This window comes from Giraffa tippelskirchi, chromosome 5 (genome assembly GCF_054371585.1).
Source record: "Giraffa tippelskirchi isolate mGirTip1 chromosome 5, T2T-mGirTip1v1.2.pri, whole genome shotgun sequence".
In the NCBI taxonomy this organism is placed as follows: Eukaryota; Metazoa; Chordata; class Mammalia; order Artiodactyla; family Giraffidae; genus Giraffa; species Giraffa tippelskirchi.
Window position 1 is genome coordinate 47,440,053 of NC_137279.1, and position 26,718 is coordinate 47,466,770.

General features: G+C 41.8%; 1 protein-coding gene across 7 annotated transcripts in view; it reads right to left on the bottom strand.

Moving 5' to 3' along the window:
• Window positions 1–26,718, bottom strand: part of SMYD3 (SET and MYND domain containing 3) — a 714,859-nt gene that overhangs the window by 142,277 nt on the left and 545,864 nt on the right. For 5 of the 7 annotated variants that reach the window (XM_081486881.1, XM_081486880.1, XM_081486884.1 and 2 more), the window contains 2 exons: window positions 25,450–25,552; window positions 16,065–16,175 (listed from right to left, as the gene is read on the bottom strand). In XM_081486881.1, coding sequence (XP_081343007.1) covers window positions 16,065–16,175; window positions 25,450–25,552 — 214 coding nt within the window. Of the gene's footprint in view, window positions 1–16,064; window positions 16,176–25,449; window positions 25,553–26,587; window positions 26,611–26,718 lie in introns of those variants that run through there. The other 2 variants (XM_081486887.1, XM_081486882.1) reach the window with 2 other exon arrangements.

Sequence of the window (26,718 nt, forward strand, 5' to 3'; positions counted from 1 at the left end):
AATAGGCTTAATCCTCTTTTCATTCTTGCCTATTTCTGGCCTGCTTTCTGGGAGCTTCAGTTAATAGGGCCTTCTTTTAGGCCTTGGAGTACACGTCAGGCACTCAGCAAGCAAATGCTTGCTAAACACATATGTTATGCGAATGAGTAGATAAAGGTGAAATGACCCAAACCCACAGTGGGTGATTTTTAAAAAGTCTTTTCTTTACCGGCAGAATGTGTGATTAAAAAAAAAAAAAATCCTCCCCTGTCCACCCAATCTCACTTATCCAGGGAACTATTAGAGTCAAATCGGTTCCAGAACTTAAAGAATGGTAAGCTTCTTGGGAATCCAAGCAAGAGACAGATGGGAAAGATTTTGTTCTTAGAAGATCCCCTAGAGGGGAAACCCCATCACGTCTTCAAAAAAAAAAGTTTGGAAGGTCAGTACATCTAATCCAAAGGTCACTGTTGTTGCTGTTTAGTCGCTCAGCCATGTCCAACTCTTTGCAACCCCATGGACTGTAGCCCTCCAGGCTTCTCTGTCCATGCGATTTCCCAGGCAAGAGTACTGGAGTGGGTTGCCATTTCTTACTGCAGGGGATTTTCCCCACCCAGGGATCAAACCCTTGTCTCCTGCACTGCCAGGCAGGTTCTTTACCACTGAGCCACCAGGGGAGCCCTGTCTAACCCAAATACTTGCAATTGAAGTCTATTTCCCCAGGCTTAGTTACCACTGAAAACTCCAGGTTGCTCTGCCTGGATGCAGTCCTGCCCCTTCCCCTGCAGGCACAAGAGTCTAGTTCCCTTATCTTCCCTTAGAATCGTATTTTTCTACAGCACTTCTGCTTCTCTGAGCACATGGGAGGTTCTCCTTGTCCCTTTTTTAAGTTATGGCTGGTGGACATGGTGACTTCCAGCTTCAGAAGAGAGCTGCCCTGGTCCTTTTGTTGAGCTTGAAAGGCAATGCTATGTAATTAAGGCGGTTAGTCTGCACAATTCTTACCACGACTTTAATTGACCTTATTCATAACAAGACACAGTTGTAAAAAAGCAGATATTCACTGACATGATGTCAAACTCAGGGAGTTTTTCTCATCTTTTGAAGGTGTATGCCATTCCCATTGAGGAACTCTCCATGTCGAATGTGGCCTAATTGTTTAGAAATGATTAACATGTCTTTATTTCATTTGCAGAAAACATAATTTATTAATTGGCTGCTGCTTTCTGTGTTTCATTTTGAGAAGCACAATAAATAAAGAAATTAGCATAAGAAGGCACTGAAAAAAACATGAACGTTGACTAAATTCTGAAAAAAGCAAGATGATTCTAAATTAAGGATACACAAATTTATTGCATAAAAGGGTTTAATGACAAATGTGGAGACAACTGTTTTTATGAGCCCTTAGCTGCAGCTTTCAAATTTTAATTTCATGGACAGGAAAGCATTATCAATGCTTTAACAATTTCAGGGTTCCAATTTACATATCAAAAACAGAGAGACAGAAAGCTCACATCTTTCTTTACTTTTTAAGAGTTCTCAGGGTCTGAAAATGACTGGGCAATAAATGTTGAAGGAGAACAGCAGACATGCTGATGTCTGCATCTGAAGCAATACAATATCCTAATTACCAAGAAGTACAGTTCTTGTTCAGAGAACCATCACACCCTCTCCTCAGCAATTAATACTCAGCACAATTGGTAAACATGCTAGTCTTTAACTGAAGCACCCAGAAACAGCCTGTAAGCGGATGAGTATCTGAAATAGACCAGTCGCCGTATCCCCTGATAGTAACTGCACCCAATGACATCTCATTCTCTGGGGTGGTGGGGAGGGAAAAAGGCAGGGAAGAACAAAATCTGACTCCATATTGGATCTGCTTCTTTTACTTTAACCTTGGCTTTCCCTTGCTTCTGTTACTATACTCACTAAAAAGATGCTGTCTGTAGCCGTAAGCATAAGTAATGGCCTCTCTGCCTGAATGTTCAACTAAAGTATTCTTGTTGGGATCACAAGGAAATACCCTGACCCCGCCCACCTGTGAATGGCTTCAGGAAAGAAGAAATTAACATATCCCCTCCCAAAGGCTGGCCAAATCAAGAGATATTTTGCAGGATTTATGGCCTTTTTACTTTACTTCCTCACCTCCTCCCCTTCTCTGTTGCATAAAAGGAACTAGCATCCAGAACCCTTAAGAGGGTACTCTAAGACCCTACTCCACCATCTTGTTGGACACCGAGCTTTCCGAATAAAGTCATTATTCCTTGCCTTAACACCTCGTCACCCAATTATTGGCCTGTTGTACAGCAAGCAGAGTGAGCTTGACTCAGTAACACCATCACAAACATGCAACAGCAGCTTTCGAAAAGCCCTTCTTCTGGAGGTAATCGTATAAGAACCTCACTAATTTCCTCACCTATTTTGAGAGTTTCTGATTCTCCTTTGTAGAATAGCTTCTGACTTTTTTGTTTCTACACACATGATCGTATTTTTTCCTGGCTGCTGCTGGTCAAAAGCCAACCTTTACTTTCTTTAATGGCTTCCCATCACTCTGTAATGAAAACCCAAAGTCTTTGCCTGGCTTACCTCTCCCTTTGCCCCTAGTCACTACCCTTACCAACCCTTATCCTCCAGGAACACTGAACAATATGCAGTTTCCCGATACAGATGTGAGAGTTGGACCATAAAAAAGGCAGAGTGCTAAAGAATTGATGCTTTCAAACTGTGATGCTGGAGAGGACTCTAGAGAAATTTCTTGGACAGCAAGGAGATCAAACGAGTCAATTCTGAAGGAAATCAACCCTGAATAGTCATTGGAAGGACTGATGCTGAAGCTGAAGCTCCAATACTTTGGCCACCTGATGTGAAGAACTAACTCATTGGAAAAGACTCTGATGCTGGGAAAGACTGAGGGCAGGAAGGGAAGGGGACAACAGAGGATGAGATGGTTGGATGGCATCACTAATTCAATGGACATGAACTTGGCAAACTCCAGGGGATGGTGAGGGACACAGAGGCCTGGCGTCCTGCAGTCCACGGGGTTGCAAAGAGTCAGACACGACTTGGCAACTGAACAACAATGACACACTATACTCTCCAAACCTCCAGGACATTTCCCAGGGTGTGCCCTCAGTGTGGAATGCTCCCTCTGAACCTGCCTCACTGAAAACGCCTGTACAGCCTTTATATCTCAGGTCAGTATCACCTCTTCTGTGAAGTCTTCTCTGACTGTGCAGGGTTTTTTTTTTTTTCCTTTCCTTTGTTTCCACTGCACTTAAAACAGGCTTCCATTATGACAACTGCTGTACTGACAAAACTGTGTGTCTGGTGTCTGTGTCCACACTAGAATGTACGGGAAGGGGAGGTCTTTTCCTCTTGGGATTACCATAGTTGGTGTATTACAAGCCTTACTTCATTAAATACTTGCGAAAGGAAGAAAGAAAGGGGGGAAAAAGGGAGGAGGGAAGTAAACATTCAAGCAGGTTTGCTGAAAGTTGGAGATGAATGGTGACTGTGGATGAGTGATAAGCAAAAAAGGAGACAAGTCCACTCCTAAGTCCTAAGCAATAGCAGAAGCCTGATTTCCTGAGAGTTAATGCTCTGGCTGGGAATAGAAAAGACTTCTTGGAAATCACAGTCCTTGTTGAGGAGTGTGAGTCTGGGTTCCTCAGATGCACCACTAGCAGCTAGTGGTTTAGTCTTTTTACAGGCTCAACCTAATCTCATCCTTCTGGGTGGTTAGTGGAAGCATTAGTGAACATTAGTTCTTGGTCTTGGACAGACATTACAATTAAAATACACTAAATTATCCAGTGGTAAAACAATCTATCTAAACAATACAAAAACAATCTAAAATATATACATTGTCTGTTTTTATTTCTAGAGTTCTGTCATCCAAAGGAGATGAGAAATTGGATAAAGATATTATTTTAAGCACTTCAAGATGAGTGAACAAATGGAAGTGATCTTGCAAGAAAAACAGTCAAAGGGGAACTTCTAGCCAACTTAACTCTTTTAACCTTTACCTTTGCCCCCAAGCCCAGGTATAATACCCACAGTGCCTCATTGAAAGAGCATCATCCCAGAGTTAGGATCCCTGGGTTTTCTGATCCTGCCTCTCTAACATCACTCACTGTCCAGGTCACTTTTACTCTCTGTAAAAGGAAGGTATTGAAGCAGGTGCCTAATGTTTCTTCCAGCTATTCAAACTGAACTGACACCTTCTGACATATCACTAGCCTCTTGTGATATTTGTTTATGGATCTAAGTAAAAAGCATGCTTTCTTGTGCCTATCTTCTAGGCTCTGAAAGTGTGCACTCAACAATACGTAGGAAGAGCCCAATTTTACCATTGTTTCAGCAGGGTAAGAGTGTGGAGAAATGGAGACACACATAACAATGTGCCATATTTACCTGGAACCCTAGAGCTACTTCTCAAAGCAAGGGACTAAGAAAGTGGAACCATAATTGGTAGCCCCCCATCCATAACTCACAGAGCCACATCACACATTCTCCTGGACTCACCAATGACACCAATTCCCCAGCTTCATCCCTTCATAGAGGTGGTGGTGCTGCAGGGGCCTGTCTGCTGCTGCTGCTTAGTCACTCAAGTCGTGTCCAACTCTTCATGACTTCATGGACTATAGCCCACCAGGCTCCTCTGTCCATGGCATTCTCCAGGCAAGAATACTGGAGTGGGTTGCTATTCCCTTCTTCAGGGGATCTTTCTGACCCAGAGATTGAACCCAGGTCTCCCACACTGCAGGCAGATTCTTTACCTGTCTATGACTACACAAATAGTGAGCCCCAAAGAGTTATCATGCAATTCACTATTTAGTCTGCTTCTTCCCACATCACCACTGTGAGATGTCAGCAGAAGTTTGTGTGACAGAGACCCACAGGATTCCAAAAGTTTGGGAAGTCAAGCAAGTCATATTTTAAGGGCTTTGGGCAGGTACCACAGATAAAAAGTCTCAGCCTTCAAGTCTGCTGTTGTTCCCTGCAAATAGATACGGGGGAGAATGTACTTTGCAAATTAAATAAATAAAAGTTACTTTTGAGTGGCATCATATTCTCTTAATTTCTACACAGATTATGACAATTGAAGGAATGAGAATACCCCATCTTCCCACTCCTGACTGCTGGGACATCCTTCCTCTTGTCACTGCTGAGCCAGCTACAAGTTTTAGGCACAGCCCTCTGCTGCCTATTGCCCTGCAGAGTGAGCTGGTCTCACCTACTCTGGAGCCCTGAGCTGCTGTGACTGCTGAGGAGGCCTATTCTCAGGCTCAGGGCTGAGGGAGTATGGGAGACACTCTTCTGCACTGTAGTGAGAAATCAACGGCAACGGAAGTCTTGTCTGGCCTCCGTTCCCATGGAGTTCCATGATTTCTGTTTCATCGTGGGCAAAAGATTCCAAGTGTAAGCCACACTCAGAAAGGGAGAAGAATTCCCGTGTGCTAAATCCTAAAAGCAGCATCATCTCCTCTGGGAGGGAACTGAAGGAGAGTCCAGGATGACATCTGCTTTGTCCAGGGATCTGGGGGGGGGGGGCAGGAATGGCCTGCAGGTCACTCTGGCTGGGGTCACTCATGCTGTCTTTGCTGTCTTCCCACTCATTCATTCAGACAGTCCCTCTCCCAACTCTCCTCCCCGCACATACCCCACACTCCTAGGTACAGCCCAACCACACACCGTTCAGTGTGAGCCTCATCAGCAAATGTGGGAATGAACAGGGTCACATGTGATGAAGGGTCGTGAGATGCCTCAGTCTGGACACCGGTCAGCTCCCTTCTCAGGAGGGAGCGCCCAGGCGGGGGCGGGGGGCGGGGGTGGGGGTGGGCATCACAGGGTGAATACAAGAGTGAAAAGTACCAATCACCACAACACAGGGATCACTGGAGCCAAACAGAAGGCATTGGGAACAAAAAAGGGGAAGGAAGCAGACAAAGATGACTAAAAGTTGGAGCGGGAAGACTTCAAAAGCTGTCAAGAAGATTAGGTGAGCAATTCGGGGAACCTGATCAGCAAATGATGGGAACAGCGGATGCTGTAATTTCTACAACTTTCCATTTAGACTCTTTCCTCAGACTACTCAATAACAATAATAGCCACCATCACTGAGGAAATACCACCTCCTGAGCTAGACTTACATTATCTAATTGAACCTTCCAAGCAGCTTTGCCAGATATGGATTATTCTCATCTTACAAAAGGAAAAACTAGGGACTATTACAAGGAAACCTGCCAACATCAAAAGGTTAGGAGGCAGCAGACTCCACATGCCTCTAAAGCATGTATAGTCAACTGCCCTGTTACCCACCATTCAGACTTGATCTCTGGCTAGTGTCACCAGTGTTCTGAGTAGGTGCTGCAGGACTAGAACTCAACTACTCCTATATCTAATACTGCACTCTTTCTATGATATACTATTGTCTTACATAAGAGGTTGATTCAACAAATGCTACTGGAATAATGGGACATCCATGTGCAAATAAATAAATAAACCTTGTACCACATATAAAAATTAACTAAAAAATGGATCAAGCCTAAAACTATAAAATTTCTAACAGGAGACCTAGAGAAATCTTTATTCTCTTGGGTTAGGCAAAGATTTCTTAGATATACCATCAGAAGACGGATGTTAAAGAAAGAGAATGAAAACTGAATGACAGCAAAATTAAAAACTTCCACCCTTCAAAATACTCTTTCAAGAGAATGAAAAGACAAGTCACAGACAAGGACAAAAGTTTTCTGAAACATGTATCTAATAAAAGACTTGGATGCAGGATAAAGAACTCTCAAAACTCAAGAAGAAGAAAATACCTAATTTTTAACATAGGCAAAAGATTTGAACAAGTATATCACCAAATAAGTTATACAGATGGCAAATAAGCACATGAAAATAATAAATCATTAGTCTGTCCATGGGGGTTCTCCAGGCAAGAATACTGGAATGGGTTGCCATGCCCTCCTCCAGGGGATCTTCTCAACCCAGGGATTGAACCTGCATATCTTATGTTGCCTGCATTAGGTGGGTTCCTCACCACTAGTGCCACCTGGGAAGCCCCATTAGCCATTAAAGAACACAAATTAAAGCCAGAAAGTGATATAACTATATGTCTATTTGAATGATTAAAAACAAAAACAAAACTGATAAAATCAAGTGCTGGCAAGGAAGCGAAGTAACTGGAACTTTAATTCATTGATTGTGGGAAATTCAAAATGGTATAGCTACTTTAGAAAACAGGTTGGCAATTTCTTATATAGTTTAACATATATTTACTGCACAACCCAGCAATCCTACTCCTAGGTATTTACCCAAATGAAATGAAAATTTATATTCACACAAAGACCTATATAGGAATGTTTAAAGTGGCTTCACTGATAACCACCAATAACTGGAAAAGAATTCAAACACCCTTCAATGGGCGAATAGATGAACTGTGGGACAGCCGCATAATAGAATACAACTTGACAACAAAAAGAAACCAAACGCTCAGATTACAAATTTACATGCATGTAAAAATAACATGACTGAGTATCAAATGTATCATTCTAAATGAAGGAAGGCAGAATCAAATGGCTGTTAGGATCAATTTATATGACATTCTGGAAAAGGTTAAGCTATAGTGACAGCAGATCAGAGGTTAGCAGGGGCTGGAGGCTGGGGTGGAGGCTGACTTTAAAGCAGTTATAGAGGAATCTGGGCAGGGGTGATGGGATTGATCTGTATCTGGGTAGCGGTGGTGAGGCAGACGGCACGTATTTGTCAAAACTCATAGAAATGTGCAGTAAAGAGTAAATTTTACTGGATGCAAATTATACTCCCATATTTAAAAACTAAGATAGGGAAAATGTATATGTTATTCAAGAAATTACAGAGACAATTCAGTGGAGCAATTAAGAATGTAGCTCCTGAAGTTACTGCATCTGCAAATGTGAAGAAGAGCAACCACCCTCTTATAAGATGATGGAGATTAAGTGAGAGGAGGTATATAATCATGCCCAGCACACAGTAAGAGCCCTGAAGCTCCAGTAGACAAAATTATGATGATTATATTCTTTGAGGAAGAGTACCTCGCTTTAGGACTCCCCTGTTGGCTCAGCGGTAGAGAATCCACCTGCTAATGCAGGGTCGGGAAAACCCACTGGAGGAGAAAATGGCAACACATTCCAGTATTCTTGCCTGGGAAATTCCATGGACAGAGGAATCTGGAAGGGTCCATTGGGTTGCAAAGTGTTGGACACGACTTAGGGACTAAACAGCAACAACCTCACTCTGCAGCACTCCTTGAACACTGTGTGCCATGTGTTGAGTGAGGTATAAAGTGCCCAGGACACAGAATACATATTTCCTTGTCACAGGAGCTGCCACCACTGAATCCATTCCCCAAGCCAGAGCTGCTTCTACACCAAAAGCCAGGAGAAAAGGATTTGTATGCAAGAATTGTAAAGGTTGTGAGATGGAATTTGTGTCACCACAAATTGTGGTGAGACCCTCTTCTTTTCTTACCCTTGGGGTGGGCTTCTGGATAAACCAGAGCCACATGGCCTCCAGGGGGAAGTCAGTGTTGAAGCGCTGTGACCTGTGATGTGGAAACAGCACATCCCAGGGCTAAGGCCATAGCTACAATGTGTATTTCACAGCCTGCTATGCCCACCATTTCATGCCCAGAAGCCTTGCCCTGGCATTCACAGTGACACTACATGTGGGGTTAGGTGACTATGAAGCCAATAAACCAGTTTCTTCACTTTAACATTAATGACAGCCACTTTTGGAAAACCCATTCTTCAGGTTGTTTGGAGAAACAAGACAGGTAACATATAGTACTGTTAGGTTTTACTGCTTAAAAACTTATCACACACACACATGCATAACACATTCTTTCTCTCTCGTTCCTTCGGTTTCCTGCCAAATCTTCCTAATCTTCTAAAGATAATGTAATTCTGTTATGATGAAAACTTTAGAAACAGGAAACACATTCTGCTTAGATTGTTAAAAGTTGAAATATAAAACAATTCAGAGCTGACTGGGCTCATCATTCCCACCATGAGGCATTTCTGCTTACAATTAATTTAGCAGAATAGAGGAAGGCAGCAGAAAAAAAAAAAAAATGTTGGCTTTCTAATGACCTTTCAGTAATTGCTCATATTTCAAATAGACTCAAGTTACCATAAAAACTTTTTCCTGGGCAGAAGACTTTCATTTCCTTTGAATACAGTTTTAACTCTCCATCCTCTACTCCTTCTTCAGACAATCTTTGTTCCTGCCTTTGGGTCAATCCTGCCTCTTCCCCCCAGTTTTTCCAGTTTAGCAGTGACAGGGCAGGGACAGCACAGCATATACAGGAACCAATGCTGCTCTTGCCTGGCGCCAGCAGTAGCCGTGTCTCTGAGGGATGCTGGGCTCTGTAACCCACAGATATTGTGGAGGGCCTCAGAGGGACCCAAAAAAAGAGTCTCTTTGAAAAGAAACTGAAATAATTACCAAAGACAGTTATTAACATTGCTTTATTTCTATAGAAGAAAATGTGTGAGCATAGTCACTCAGTCGTGTCTGACTCTTTGAGACCCTTTGGACTGTAGCCTGTCAGGCTCCTAGGCTCCTCTGTCCATGGGATTCTCCAGGCAAGAATACTAGAGTGGGTTGCCATTTTCCTCCTCCAGGGGATCTTCCCAGCCCAGGGATTGAACCTGCGTCTCCTGTGTCTTCTGCATGGCAGACCATCAGGGAAATCCCACAGAAGAAAATAAGAGCAAGTGAACTTAGAACTGTAGCATCAAGGAATGAGGAGTTTCTGAGGGTGTTTCCCCTACAGAACCATCTATTAAACTGTTTTTGAAATGGATACACTTTCAGAATGACTCTACTCAACTCTCTGTCCATAGAAGGCCCAGTGATACAAGACACAGATCCCTGCTTCGTAGACAGGCTGGTACCAGGAAAAGTGCACACATTTCTGGAAGCCCTCGGGAGAATTAGATCATTGTTTATCCTCGTATTTTCTTCTGCCGCCAAAGACTTGAATTCTTAGCTATGAGAAACGAACAGCAGGCTTCCAACAATATGTTGTAAGTTCAGACTTGGAGGTTCTCACCTCTACTCCAAAGTGATAGTAATGATAAGTAAACTATAAAAAGAGAAACAAAAATGGCTTTACTAATTCGAAAACAAGATAAACATCTCTCTGGACCAGTAACAGAAATGCACAGCAGTCAGCAAAACCAAAGCCAGAGCCCTCAGGTCTGGAAGCCGGCAGTCACAGACACGCTTTCGGTCCCAGTGGTTAAGAGAGATAAAAGTGCTTCACAGAAGAAAGGTGAGCTTAAAGGCAAGGGTGAGTCTTCCCTGGTTATCTTCCCTGGTTATGAAAAGAGGCTGAAAATATAGGATGATGACATGTTTCCTGGGGATAAATATTTACAGGAACTGTTGGCCGTGGAAAGCCTAGAAGACACACAATAGGGTCTCTCCCGGTACAGAGTCAGATGCTTATCGCATAAGTAACCAGGTCTGCAATCTCAACATCACTGTGGTCCACACTTACAAACGCCATGAAGTCTGGTTCTGAGCTGGGGCCTGAGGGAGGCAAGCAGAAAGCTATGAGAGCGCAGATGTGCAGAGAAGGAGAAAAAGGAACAAAATAAGAAGACTTCCCACTAAAAATGGGCCTGCCATATAGAATTCCAAAACACATAGTGAAATGCAAGGCTAAGGTAGATACTCAACAAAAATAAAAAATCAAGAATCTAAATGTGATTTCACTCCAGGAAAATAAACTATAGCACTGAACAACCAAGACTTTAAAGGAAGATTAGGATGTGTAAATAGATACATAACAGAAAAGCACATACTGGACATGAATAAGAAATTACAGAACAGAAACAAGTAGAAATAAAACTTAAACTGGAAGATTGGGAATAAAAAGCAAATTTGAAATCCTGCAAATAAAAAAGTCATTAAACCAACCCAATAGCAAAATAGGATGTGATTTAAGGGAGCTTTAGTTTTAGAAACACAGAATAAATGCCAGAAGCTGAAATGGGGCACCTCTAGGGGGCAAGACCTGGAGAGCAGCAGGAGAGAGCGTGTACTAAGGTTTTCAATGCGAGTCTAGTACTTCGACTTTTAATAAAAATTTTTTTTAATTAAAAGACTATAAGAAATAATAAAGGACTACTTGAAGGATATGCATTCTTTGCTTTCTTCTCTACAGTTCTAAAAGTTTTGCTCTTGGAATGAAGTAAGCCAGAGAGATAAGAACCTAGATTACATAAATTTTCATCTTCCTTGCTTCTTTGATTAAGCTATAATGTGAAATGATGTCAATCAGCCACACTGAAGAATATTATAAAAATCAGCTATTTAAATCTTTGTGGGTGTCTGGACAAGGATATTGATCATTCAGTCTCAGTAGGACCTGTGGCAAGGGCCTCAGAGCCAGGAAAAAACTGCTTCAGCTGAGGAGCATGTATGTGTCCAGTTTTCCAGCTATTGTGTCTTTTGAAAGTAGTCTTAATACAACTCCCTTGTATTACAGATGGAAAAAATCAGAGAGGCTGAATGCCTTGCCCAAGACAGATACACAATGGACTGGAATCCAGCACAGAAATTGAGCACTTATTTTTTTTTTTAATAATTGAGATTTTCTTGGCTATTTTGAGGATCAGTACACAGATATTTGGCTGCTGAGAAATTCAGAGCAAATTTGTGATTTATTTCTTGTCACTATACAGGATCATATGGCATGCATTCTGGGTTCCAACTTGCTTTTATCTGATTTTTTGTCACTTATTTCACAAATCAATATAAAATGTATTGCTGTTATATGGCATATGCAGGTATATATTGCTGCATGCAAGTGTATTATGTACACATGTATTATATACATGTGCCTGAAAGCCACTTCAGAATCTTTTGGATGGGGGAAGGTTATAATTAGATTAAACAAGTTAGATCAGACAATAGAAGAAGAGAAGAGAGGGAAAAGGAAGAGAGAAAAAAGAAACCAAGGTAGGCTGGAACTTGGGGTCATGATCCTGGAGGACAGTGAATGCTATGCTGAGTTTAAAGTTTGTCTTGAAGACTAAAGATAATGCTCAATATTTTTAAAAATTCTGAACAAAGCAACAGCATGGAAGTAGTGCTGTTTCAGAAAACTTACTCTGAAACCATGTATAAGACAGATGAAAGAGAAAGAAATTTGAGTGTCAGGTGACCCATTAGGGGCTATTTCAATAATCTAGGAATGTGGCAACAGGGCTTTGAATACATCGACATTGTGTTTTAGAAGAAAGATCATATATAACAGGTATTAGGAAAGAAAATGACATGGAAAGTAAACATAGCTTTTTCTTCTGCAATAAAACATGTGACATCCAAGGAAGCATACTAGGTACTATCCACAAACTTATGGAAACAATCAATTCTGTTTAGTCTGTTCTGTTTCTATTGCCTTGGATTTTGACCTGCACAAGCCAAATCATTCCAAAACCTTCTCTAGAAGGTAAGTTTTATTTCTTCCAGAAATTAAGTTGTTGCTGATTACAAATGACAGCTAACTCCACAAATGCAAATTACCCCTGCTATTAAAAGGACTCTTGCCTTCCTGAAACACGACACCAGGAAAGTCCAGTAACATGCAGATGTAGGCACATAATAAATATTACTTGATGCAGAAACCTGTTGAGATGAATTTTCTAGGTTCCAAGAAAAGCAGAAAAATAAGCTTGAAAACCTTAAATCTAGGAACTGAAGTAAATATAATTTTTGACTGAACTAATTTTGAATGTATGCTCTTTTGGGGGTGCACTAAGTTGAATTCACTTCTGTATTTTTCAAATCAAATAAACAGTATAGCAAATTCAGAAGGGATGTTTATATCACTAAACAGAAGAAAATTCTTAAATAGAAACTTGAAGATATAACTGATGAACTAATTGAAATCAAGTTTATATTCTCATCTAAATATATATTCTACTCACTTCCACTAGGAAATATTTCATAGAAATAAGGGATATGTCAACTTGACTGGGTCATAGGATGCCCAGACATTTAGTCGGACATTATTCTGGGTGTGGCCATGAGAGTGTTTTTTGGATGAGATTAACATGTGGATAAATCGGCTTATTAAAGCAGATTGTTCTCCCCAGTGTGGGCGGGCCACACTCAATCAGCTGAAGCCTTGACTAGCACAGAAAGGCTGACCTCACCACCAGTAAGAGCGAACTCCTTCTCCCCGACTACCTTCTAGGTGAGATTTCAGTTTCTTCCTCCCTTTGGACTCAAACTAAAATACTGGCTTTCTTGCACCACTGAGCCTACCAAATTTCAGACCGTAACTTACGCCATCAGCAACTCTGAGTCTTCTGCCTGCTGACTGCAGATCTTGGGACCTGTCAGTCCCCATAATCACATGAGCCAAATCCTTATAATCAATCAATCAACCTATCTCTGTCTCTTTACATGTGTGCATGCATGTGCACACACAAACACACATATACACCCTGCTCCTTCTCTTTCTCTGGACAATCCTAATATTATCTCAAACTTTGAACTCATAGGAGTAAAGAAAATGGTCTTAATGGATATGAGAGACACTACAGATCAGCTGCTGCTGCTGCTGCTGCTAAGTCGCTTCAGTCGTGTCTGACTCTGTGCGACCCCATAGACGGCAGCCCACCAGGCTCCCCCGTCCCTGGGATTCTCCAGGCAAGAGTACTGGAGTGGGTTGCCATTGCCTTCTCCGACAGATCAGCTACCAAAAAAGCTATTCAGAACTTCTTCTCTCGTCTTCTTCTGGCATAACGGCTGAAGAGCCAAAATTCTGTTTCCTCACCTCTTTTACAGCTGCAGTAGTCTGTGACATAACCCTGACCCATAAGATACAGGTGGAAATCCCTAGGAGAGTTTCCCTCTGTTCTTTGCCTTTTATCACCCCTTATTTTTTCTGTCTAGAGCTTGGATGCAATGACTAGGGCTTGTTGGCAGCAGTCATCCTGGGGCCATGAAGACAAAAGCATATGCTAAGGGCTGTCTAAGGAGGAAGACAGAAGGATTCTGGGTCTGTGATGAGACCTACCAGTAGCTGCTCTCATATTGGAATGCTTCTCTAGAATTATTGAGAAAAACATATTACACTTACTAAAGCCAGTTTTCTTTGGGTTATCTGTTATTTGTAGCTAAACCCTTTCCTAATACATTATTTCAGCCCAGATTTCAACTATAACAATAAGCCAAAAGTGAACACGACCTGAGTTTTAATCAAGTAATCACTCAAAAAAAAAAAAAATTGAGGGTCTGCCTTATAGATGGCATGTGCACTTTCATGCACAGTCATTAAGTCATGTCAGACTCCTTGAGATGCTATGGACTGTAGCCCACCAGTATCCTCAGTCCATAGGATTTTCCAGGAAAAATACTGGAGTGGGTTGCCATTCCCTTCTCCAAAATGGCAGGTAGGAGGCACTAAATCCAACAGTCTTCCCATCCCCAACCAAGTATGCTGATGGGAAGCTAGCTTGCTCCCAGTCATTCTAGGTTAAACTCTGAGGAGGAATTCCAGGGGATCTGTGATTCCTGGAATGTTTGTGAATGGCAAAATGTAAACACTAAAGTAGAATGAATCTTGGGGAGCTATTAGCAATGGATCCAACTTTTCCCATTCAATTCACTTATTTCTAGAATCTATGCTTTTTCTATAATTTTTTTTTTTTTTTTTTTTACTATGTGATGGACATGGTTACGGCAAATTAAAGTACCAGATTGATCAAGTTAATCAAATCAATGAGTATTTTCATTAATTCTAGATGGTGCTTGGTTCAGAAGGCACATCCTATTAGCAAAACTTACCATTAACTTTCTTTTTAATTGGAGGATAATTGTTTTACAATGTTGTATTGGTTTCCGCCATACCATAACATGAATCAGCCATAGGTATACATATGCACCCTGCCTCTTGAACCTTTCTCTCTATAAGCTATTTTTAATGAAATACTAATCATGCCCAGAGGGATGGGATGGGGAGGGAGGTGGGAGGGGGGTCCAGGAAGGGGAACACATGTAAACCCATGGCTGATTCATGTCAATGTATGGCAAAAACTACTACAATATTGTAAAGTAATTAGCCCCCAACTAAAATAAATAAATTTATTAAATAATTAAATAATTAATTAAAAAAAAGAAAAACTAATCATGATCATTGACTTCTGTATCTTTAGAATGATCTTATGCTCCTTTCTCATGGAGTGAAAGCAACTACCTTTCTCCATTGATGTGGGCACCAGAAGCCACAGGTAGTTGTGGTACAGCAGAAGGAGCACTAGGTTTATCAAAAGATCAGTGTTTGAGACTTGGTGCTACCACTTTTCCTTCATCCTGTCCCAGAGGCATATCTCTGAACCTTTCTGAGTTCTGTTTCCTAATTATGAGTGTTAAGTTCACATTAGATAATAATTACAAAAGAATTCCAACAAATGTAAAACAGTCTACAAAAGTAAGAGTTCATTAGACAACCTGATTATGTGCAAACTAAGAATACATAGGCTCAGTGTAAGGAAAGTAAATGAGTAATATGAGAAAAGTCCATTTATAATCTTTATGGCATTTATTTTGACTTTTCATTTCTCAGAAAGTAAAAGTTGCTGGATAAGGAATCTCCATCTGATAAAGTATTGCAGCAGAAAGGGTTACAGGAGGAATTTTAAAGAAATAAAAACTAGATAAAACTAGTATTTACTACTGAGCAATAGCTGTTACCACTCATAACATAATTAGTCCTCTTGCTGTAGGCTCTAATAGCACTCTGGCCTCCAACATCTTTTTAATTACATGCTTTACACCCACATTCCCTCTAGATTCCATAGATCCTTACCTGAGATTAAACCTCTTGTTGCCTGGTGGTTAATAAGCGTTCCAGGAAACAAAACCTATGCAGCACAATGTATTATTTTATTTACCTTTGTTTCCTATTATGCACTGAGAGCCATTTACTTTTGGGTTAATGGGAAATAAGAGCAGAGTTCTCTGCAAAATCATGGGGATATTGCCTGGGTGGTGTTTCAAGCTGGTTCCATACCACATACCTTGTCCTGGGTTTGACATCGGGAACAGTCACAGTCAAAGCAGTACTGGTCCCTCAGCTGCTTCCTGCGCTCCTCGCTGGTCATCAGCATATCCAAGTAGCAGATGGTGAGCTGCGGAGGCCAGAGAGAGAGAGGCGTCATGGGGCTGCTGCACCCACCTTCTTTAACAAGTGGCTATTACTTCAAATTGTTCAAGTAAAATGTGTTTTAGTTACACACCAGAAAGTGTGAAGAGATACTTCTTACAGCCTCTCCATCCAAATAATCACATGTAAAAATTTTTAAGGAATTATCTTCTAGTCTTTGTTAGGTATATCTTATATTTAACATTTTGAAGAATCGGGCTCATTAACTCTATGCACTTTTGCATGTTTTATTCACCAAACAGAAAATATCAAGAGCTGTTGTATGTTTGGTATTAGTAAGTTTTGGTAATACTTTCTGTAACCACTGGCAATCAGAGAAGCCATATTAATCCTGGCAATCAAATGGATAGCAGATTATGTAGCCAGATCGCTCTTAAATCCTACTCAATTCTATAGCTGCTTCATGGAATTTAGGTTCTACCAGATTTGGGCTGTTGGAAAGGAGGAGACAGTTCTTTCACTTGTGAGGATTTAAAAAGATGGAACACTTTCAAAATAGAGAGAATTTAATGTCAGGGTGTGATCACTAATGAAGGTACCTAACTTGACTTCCTTGGACCCTTTTAAATATAATAACTATGTCCTGCCTTGAGTTTTAAGCCAGATTTTTCACTCTCCTCTTTTGCCCTCATCAACATTCAAAAAGCTAAGATTATAGCATCTGGTTCCATCATTTTATGGCAGATAGAAGAGGGGAAAGTAGAAGCAGTGATAGATTTATAAAATCTTGGGCTCCAAAATCACTGAGGACAGTGACTGCAGCCATGAAATTAAGAGACGCTCCTTGAAAGGAAAGCTATGACAAACCCAGATAGTGTATTAAAAAACAAAGACATCACTTGCATACAGTGAAAGCTATAGTTTTTCCAGTAGTTATGTATAGATGTGAGAGTTGGACCATAAAGAAGGCTGAGTGCCAAGATCTGATGTTTTCAAATTGTGGTGCTGGAGAAGACTCTGGAGAGTCCCCTGGACAGCAAAGAGATCAAACCAGTCAATTCTAAAGGAAATCAACCCTGAATATTCATTGGAAGGACTGATGCTGAAGTTGAAGCTCCAAAACTTCGGCCACCTGATGTGAAGAATTGACTCAATGGAAAAGACCCTGATGCTGGGAAAGGCTGAAGGCAAAAGGAGAAGAGGGTAGCAGAGGAGGAGATGGTTAGATAGCATCACTGACTCAATGGACATGAATTTGAGCAAACTCCAGGAGATAGTGAAGGACAGGGAAGCCTAGCGTGCCATCGTCCATGGGGTTGCAAAGAGTTGGACACGACTTAGCGACTGAACAACAACATGCCTTGCGCCGAATAGTGAAAGACCACAGGAGAGAGGGCATACTTTAGGGACTTTCCAGGTTTCTTTCTAGCCCTAAGTTTTCACTTCAAGACATAGGTCTTTATGTAACATCAAGATATTTAAACATTTCTTAGATTTCCTATCTACTGAAAGTCTAATTCAAAGCATACAAAATGGAACTCCAGATTTCCCCAACCTTTCCCTCACAGCTGGAACATTCCCAGTCTCAGTTGACATTAATTCATCTTTTGTGTTATCCAAGTGGAGACCTTGGGGTCACCCCTGACTTCTCTTCCTTTCACTTTCCCCACTCAACCCACTAGGAAACTCTGTGGGCTCAACCATAGAAAAACATCCAGAACCAATCGCGTTCTACCTTTTCCTCCCGTTCCATCCTGGTCTGAGCCATCATCATCATCTCTTGCCTGTAAAATGCAAGTCTCACCAGGCATCCCTGCTTCTCCCCTGAGCTGCCTGCATTCCATCCTCTAAACCAAAATGTCAGTTGGATCATATCTTTCCTCTCTTCTAAATGCTCCAACGGCTCCTCCTTTAGCTTAGAGCAAAAGTCAAGTCCTTACAATGGATTCTCATAACACGACTCAAAGTGTGATTCTGCAGCGTGGGTTATTGGTCTATGTTGAAGTAAGTAAAGAAATGCAAAGCAAACATTTAGAAATTTTGACATCTAATAAAAGAAATTTTATGTGGCTCTAATAATAAAATATTAGGCTCTTATTTTAAGTTCATTTTTCTAGTAATTCATTTTCATTAAATCTTATAAAACTATTAGCTGACAATGGATTAAGGAAAAAATAATAAAGAAACTGGTTCTTCATTACAGGTAATGGGAGCAGCAGTGGCTTCATAACAGGTCTGTTCCCATCTCCTCTCCCCTCCCTGGCTGCTTCAGGCAGCCCAGCCTGACCCGGGCGTCACACACACACCCGCTTCAAGGCCTGCACATGGGTGCTTCCTCTGCCCTTCCCCCAGATCTACTATCGTGACCTCCCTCAGCTCCTTTGAGTTTCCATCCAAACTGACTTTCTCATTGAGGTCTAACCTTACTACCCTATTTATCTGGCTACTCTAGGTGTTTAGTTGCAGCATGCAGGATCTTTAGTTGTGGCATGTGGGATCTAGTTCCCTGACACAGGGCCCCCTGCAATGGGAGCTCAGAGTCTCAGCCACTGGATCATAAGGGAAGTCCCCTTACAACCTTATTCAAAATAACAACTTGACTCCTACCTCACCCAAGCACTCCTAATTTCCTCATCCTCCTCTAGTTTTCCTTTTCCTGTACCAGATCAGCTAGTGACATACTGCATAAATTACTTCTTTATTGGCTTTTATGTGTAGAAGTAATTAAGTGGAGGGGGGGCGATGCTGTGTGGTGGGGGAAGAAGCGGGTAGTAAAGGAGAGGAAGGAGGCAGGATTATCCACTGAGGGAGATGACAAACACTCCTAGAGCAGAACACGTCATGTGGCTTTTCGAGACTTAAAAGAAAGCATCTCATGTCTACAAAGCCTGATCTTTCTTGTCTGACAGCATGCTAGGGCAGGGGAGGCTGTACCTTGACAGAAAACATGGCTTTGGGAGGTCTCATTAAAGTGGTCAGTGGGGAAGGATGTCAAGTCCACCCTGGCCATCACCAGGGTGACAGAAGCCACAGCCTCAGCTGCCTGGCCCTCTATAAACCCTACCCATGTGAGGCGGCTATAACATGCTGCTCCACACGCAGAAAACAAGAGTATCTGTCCTTAAGGAATGTAAACTGACGTTACTGAACATCTACGACGTGCTGGGCACTCACCAGTGAAAACCAGCCTAGGTCTTAGATCCATTTGGGAATTGCACCCATGTCTATTGGTTCAGGCTGACGCTCTTTTTACAGTAACACGGCTCATGCCTCTGGTGGGGTGCTGGGTGGGGGAAGAAGATGGGGAGTAGGAGTTGCGTCATGTGGGGTCTTCCATTGCAGCGCACGGACCCTCTAGCTGTGTCGTGCTGGCGCCAGACCGTGTAGCCTCAGTGGTTGTGGCACATGGGGTTAGCTGTCCGTGGCATGTAGGATCTTTCCAGACCAGGGACTGAACCCATGTCCTCTGCACTGGCAGGCGGGTTCTTAGCCATTGGATCACCAGAAAAGTCCCTACGACTCTAGTTCTCTATCCAGCCCAATGGCTCTTAGTCATCAGCCCCAAATATCAGGATTAACCAGCAGTAGTTATTGGGTGATTACAATGTGCCCAGGGTGAAACCAACAAATCCAGGGCCTGTCTCACCAGAGAAATATGCTTGACAAACCTGAGTTTATTACAAGGGCCAAAACTCATGAGTGATCATGCCAGCCAGAGAATGGGCAGCAGGAGGCTAGTTATTTCATTTAATCCCAATCAAGAGACTCCTACAGCCTCCCTCAGTATCCTGTAGCTGCCTGGAGCCATTACCTGGACTGTGTAATGATCTTCCAGCTGGCCTCCCTGCTGCCTTCAGCCTATAGTACATCTTCTAAAATGCTTTAAGGGAGCTCTTCCTAAAGCTCGCATTTGATCACATCATTTGTCTACACAAAGTTCTGATGGTTTCTCCCTGAATATAAGATGACGGTATACAAGGCTTCCCAAGCTGATTTTCTGTCTGCCTTTCTCGACTCAAAATCTCCCCCTGTACCCTTTGGTGGTTTAGTTGCTCAGTCATGTCTGACTCCTGCAATCCCATGGACTATAGCCCACCAGGTTCCTCTGTCCATGGGATTTCCTAGGCAAGACTGCTGGAATGGGTTGCCATTTCCTTCTCCAGGAGATCTTCCCAACCCAGGTTTAGAACCTGGGTCTTCTGCATTGCAGGCGGATTCTTCACCCTGCCCACTACCATCTTCCACAATTATGTATATCCAACATAATTATGTTGAAACAATGTACACCATGCAATGTGTATGGTGTTGACCTTCGCCAGCCAATGCCCTTTCCCCCATTCTCAGCCTATTCAGAACTCTCTCCTCCTTCAGGCATGGCTCAAATATGACTCCTCCAATGAAGAATGCCCCATTCTTCTCCTTGGGCCTCTTGCACGCCAGTGAAGTTTGCAAAATACACTATCAAAACTGAAGGTCTCAACAGTGAAAACATTTCTATCCATAATTTTTTTGGAATAAAAAAAGCCAAATTACTAACTATTGATGACAGCTAAATCATTTTATCAACCAGAGCTAAAAACCTTTATCAAAGACTCACTGACTCACCAGTTTTAATGGAGAATCTGCTCACTCAATGTAGGGCTCATTTAGTGGGAACATACATCTGAAACTTAGCCATTGATCAGTGGATGTTTTAATAGCAAAGAACAAGATCATATTAAAATATTAATGCTACTGACCGTAGCTTTGCCATTTTAGTGCAGCTCTTATGGAAAATGTACTATATCATTTCCAACATTAGAGTAATATGAAAGATATTTGCTGGATATTGAATTTGTTGCTTACTTGAAAATTTCAAGGCAAAATGAATCCCTTTTACATGAAGCCCATCTCATTATGTATTTGAGTGGATAATAAGATCAAATTAAAATTAGACTCTGTTTTCATTTCTCAAATTACACTGTCACAATTATAAATTTTTCTAATACTGGCTCTGAATTGAAAATAGACTTTGAAAAATCCTTCCTCTCTTAGAGTAGGATTGACATATATACACTATCATGTATAAAATAGCTAGTGGGAAGCTGCTGTATAGCACAGGGAGCTCAGCTCAGTGCTCTGTGATAACCTTAGAGGGGTGGGATAGGGGGCGGTTAAGAGGGAGGCTTAAGAGGGAGGGTGTAGATACATACACACACACATATGGCTGATTCACGTTGTTGTACAGCAGAAACTAACAAAATTGTAAAGCAATTCTGTGTGTGTGCTCAGTCATGTCCGACTCTTTGTGACCCCATGGACTGTAGCCCACCAGGCTCCTCTGTCTATGGGATTTCATAGGCAAGAATACTGGAGTGGGTTGTCATTTCCTTTTCTGTAAAGCAATTATACTTCAATAAAAATAAATAAAATTTTTTAAAAAGAAAAATCCTCCCTGTCTTTAAAATCAAACTTGAATGCTAATCATGTCTCTGCTCTTTGTCACCAACTTGTAGCCAGTCAATTTTCAAATTCTGCTAATTCTCAGTTCAGTTCAGTCAGTTCAGTCACTCAGTCGTGTCTGACTCGTTGCAACCTCATGGACTGCAGCACACCAGGCTTCCCTGTCCATCACCAACTCCTGGGAGCTTGGTCAAACTCATGTCCATCGAGTCGGTGATGCCATCCAACCATCTCATCCTCTGTCATTCCCTTCTCCTCCTGCCTTCAATCTTTCCCAGCATCAGGGTCTTTTCCAATGAGTCAGTTCTTCGCATCAGTTTGTCAAAGTATTGGAGCTTCAGCTTCAGCATCAGTCCTTCCAATGAATATTCAGGGTCAATTTCCTTTAGGATTGACTGGCTGGATCTCCTTGCAGTCCAAGGGACACTCCAGAGTCTTCTCCAGCACCAAAGTTCAAAAGCATCAATTCTTCAGCGCTCAGCTTTCTTTATGGTCCAACTCTCACATCCATACACGACTACTGGAAAAACCATAGCTTTGACTAGATGGACCTTTGTTGGCAAAGTAATGTCTCTGCTTTTTAATATGCTGTCTAGGTTGGTCACAGCTTTTCTTCCACAGAGCAAGTTTCTTTTAATTTCATGGCGGCGATCACCTTCTGCAGTGATTTTGGAGCCCAGGAAAAAGTCTGTCACTGTTTCCATTGTTTCCCCATCTAATTGCCATGAAGTAATGGGACCGAATGCCATCATCATAGTTTTTTGAATGTTTAATTTTAAGCCAGTTTTTTCAGTCACCTCTCACTTTCATCAAGAGGCTCCTCAGTTCCTCTTCACTTTCTGTCATAAGAGTGGTGTCATCTGCATATCTGAGGTTATTGATATTTCTCCTGGCAGTCTTGATTCCAGCTTGTGCTTCATCCAACCCAGTGATTTCACATGATGTACTCTGCATATAAATTAAATAAGTAGGGTGACAGTATACAGTCTTGACATACTCCTTTCCCAATTTGGAACCAGTCCAGTGTTCCATGTCTGGTTCTAATTATTGCTTCTTGACCTGCATACAGATTTCTCAGGAGGCAGGTAAAGTGGTCTGGTATTCCCATCTCTTGAAGAATTCTCCACAGTTTGTTGTGATCCACACAGTCAAACGCTGTGGTGTAGTCAATAAAGCAGAAGTAGATATTTCGCTGGAACTCTCTTGCTTTTTCTATGATCCAATGGATACTAAAGGAGTCATGTGCATGTGTGTGATCATGCATGTTCAGCCACTCAGTCGTGTCTGACTCTTTGACACTATGGACTGTAGCCTACCAGGTACCTCTGTCCATGGGATTCTCCAGACAAGAAGACTGGAGTGGGTTGCCATTTTCTACTCTAGGGGATCTTCCCAACCCAGAGATTAAACCCATGTCTCAAACCCAAGGATCAAACCCTGCATTGGTGGGGGAATTCTTTACTACTGGGCCACCTGGGAAGACCAAAGGAGACACAGTAAGACACAACTGCCCGTCCTCATGAAGCTCATCGCTGAATGGGGAAGTCACTGAGTCAGAATAAATGCCAAAGAAATATTAATAACCACTCTGAGAGGCCTCAGAGTGAAAAAAATCTTATAATTTGAGAAAGCAGGAAATGCTTTATAGAAGAGATGATTTTTGAGGGGTATATAACGTTAAGACAGGCAGAAATGGTGGGAAGACAGAGCCACTGAGCAGAGAAAGTGTATAATGGTAGGAAAACATTTATTTTCTGAACAAACTGGTATAAAAAGGACTTATGGGGACAATTCTCTGTTGAGAAGCCGTTTTGATAAGGACTGTAGGGAAAAATATCTGAGTCTACGGGGCAGATGCTGAGCAGAACTATTCTGTGTCAGGCAAGAGGAAGGATTTGCTTGTTGCTCCAGAGAAGGAAAGTGAAGGACATGAAATAAGCACTAAAAGACGGTGTTTTTCAACTAAATGAAAACTAACCAAGGAGAATAATTGTCAGCCAAGCCTAGAAAACAAGATATGAAGAAATTTCTTTGTTGTTTCTGAGAAGTCCAACTGTTTCTCAGTTTTCCTGTTTGCTTGTCAAGTTATCTTTTTTTTTTTAACTTAATAAAACAACAACAACATTATCAAAAAGCAGCCATCGCTCAGCTCCCAAACTAATGTTGTTGAAAATGGATAGCAGTCCCTTTCTTCCCTGGATTGAAGTCACATATGGTCCAAGGAAAAAAATCTCAATTCCACATATTGTTGACAGATATCCCCATGTACCTACTACACCGATCCTAAACACTGGAAATTCAATTAAGTAGCTGATAAGAGACAGCTTATTCAGTTGCAACTCAGTTTGGAGGCAGTCTTATCAAAGCCAAATCCCTGTCTACATAAAATATGGTACCTCTGAGTTTAGGTTTTATTGGTTGAGTGCTGCATAAATGCAATAAAAGCTTATGATAGTCTGTTTTCCTTGCAATAAATATCCACTTTAGCAAATTGGAAGGTAGAGGGAAACTGGGTTCTAAAAAGCATAAATATCTATAACCCAGAATTCAGGTAGGAACTGTGCAAACTCTGTCAGGCTTGGGTTCAACAGTGCTGGAGTAGCCCATCCACAGCTGTCTTGTGAGTCTTTGGACTTCTGAGAAGGGTCCTCATCAAAAGAGGCTGGCTGGGCAGCCTGAAGAACTGGCAAGGTCAAGGCCAGTTTAGTGCTGGAGGCCATACTTCCTGTCCTTTATTCCCTTCACATCTTTGCTTGGACAGTTACTCTGAGAAGCTGACACTGATAGGTTTGTAAAGGCCCAATGACAACCTGAAAGAATAAAACTTGTTTGCTTTCTTAACACAAAGGTAAAAATGAATCACCCTTGAAATGCAATTAATGGCTTTGGGAGTAAGTAAACCCTTGCAATCTCTCACAAGCTTGGGCTGACCTCTCTGACTACAGAAGGATGACCACTTGCAGAGATGCAAGAGGCCGATGAACTGTCATATGCACACAACACACACACTATCACACACACACGTCTCTCCCACACACATATAGTAGGAACTTTTCATCATCCAGGAAAATGATGATTAAAAAAAAAAAGCTAGCCCACCTATATCTGGAAGTAATGATGGTTACATTAGTCTCTGGGTAGAGGTATTTATTTTTTAGTTAATTTTTATTGGAGTATAGTTGCTTCCAATTTTTATTGGAGTACAGGTGGCTTCCCTGGTTGCACCAGGTCCTTCCTGGTGGCTCAAATGGTAACTAACCTGCATGCGATGTGGGAGACCTAGGTTCCATCCCTGGGTTGGGAGGATCCTCTGGAGGAGGGCATGGCAACCCACTCCAGGATTCTTGCCCAGAGAATCCCCATAGACAGAGGAGCCTGATGGGCTACAGGCCATGGGGTTGCAGAGAGTCAGACACTACTGAGCAGCTAAGCACAGCATGGCACATAGTTCCTTTACAATGTTGTGTTAGATTCTTCTGTACAGCAAAATGAATCAGCTGCAGGTATACATATGTAGAGCTGATTCCTTTTGGACTTTCTTCCCATTCAAGTCACCACAGTGCATCAATGGATGAATGGATAAAGAAGATTTTATATTTATTTACAATGTATATTATTCAGCCATATGAAGAAATGAAATAGGGTCATTTATAGAGACATGGATGGACCGAGAGAATGTCATTATAGACTGAAGTAAGTCAGAAAGACAAAAACAAATATCATATATTAACACATGTATGTGGGTAGAGGTATTATATATCTTTTCCTCAGCAGACAGACAATGAAAAGCTTCCCTTCAGGCACAACTGGTTTTAATGGAAAAAGAGGCTAGCCAGTAGGAAACATGGGTTCCTTACCTCCTCTCCCGCCTCAACATCTCGAACTGCACGCAGCAAGAGGTGAGGCCCGTTGAATACAATCGAACAGTTGGGGTCGCAGCTGTGATTGAGCAAAGACATACTGGAGAAAAAAAAAGGAGAATACTGTGGCTCAGTAGACAGAATCAAACATCTAAATTCAACAACTATAATGGCAAAAGACACTTTAGCTTAGGGGAAGGGGGACAGGTAAGGTCGACAATATACCAGGGATTGAGTCCTCTGGGGGCACTAGCCTACTTCCCATGAAGTGAAAGGCTCCCTGGATGGAAGCTCATTAGGGAAGTTTGTTAATAAACTTTAGGGGATGGGTGTGGGGAGGTGGTTGTCTAATTAGGTACCAGCTACTAAGGCGACCCAACATGAAGATGGGGGAAAACAAACTGCCTTGCAAAGGAAAAATTTCTGAGGTAAAGGGATATCTTATTTACTTCTGAGGTAAATAAAAAGCAGCCAAAACACCCCTGAGCTTCCCACTCGGGATCACATTTGTTGAACTCCTTTGGCGGAACTGCCAACTTCACTAGAACACATGCAACCATGTCGCAGAATAATTAGAAGTACTTCCTCTTCAACAGAATGTTGAGATTATCTCACTACCAAGACCCTCATGCATTCCAGGCCGTGGCCAAGTCATTTCATTACCTTGGAGGAATACCTTTTACTTTTGGGGAAGGGAATGTATTTAAGCTGCCACCACATTTGATAATAATCAGAAATAACTCTAAGTGGGCATTCACTATGTAGAAAGCACCTTCTTAGCACACGAGCATGTTGATCAAATTTCATCATCACAATAATCTTACGAGTCATTTATTGATCCATACCATAGACCTGTGGTTTATAACACATGAGAAATAAGAAGCTGATTTCTCAGATTCACAGTTAATTATAAGAAAGACTCTCTTCGTATTTGGACACTAATAGCCTGAAAACAAAATGAAACTCAGAATGCTGGTCGAAGGAGAGTCTAGCAGCTCGGTGATACAGATCACCTCGGTGAGAGCTGGAGAGAGCTCTTTGGGAGACCAGAGCCTAAGAGGGTTCCACCTCATGGAGCATTGGGGTTCAGAGTAGGCTGAGCCAAAAGACAAAATGGACCCAACTGGTGCATTACAGCAAGTCTGGTGTAATAATCATATGATTAGCCCAGAAGGCTAGGCAATAAGACCAGGGCAGGGTGGTTTACTAGCACCCACAACCCCTAACTTTTTTTTAAATGTTGGCGCTTTTGTTTTTTTTTTTCTT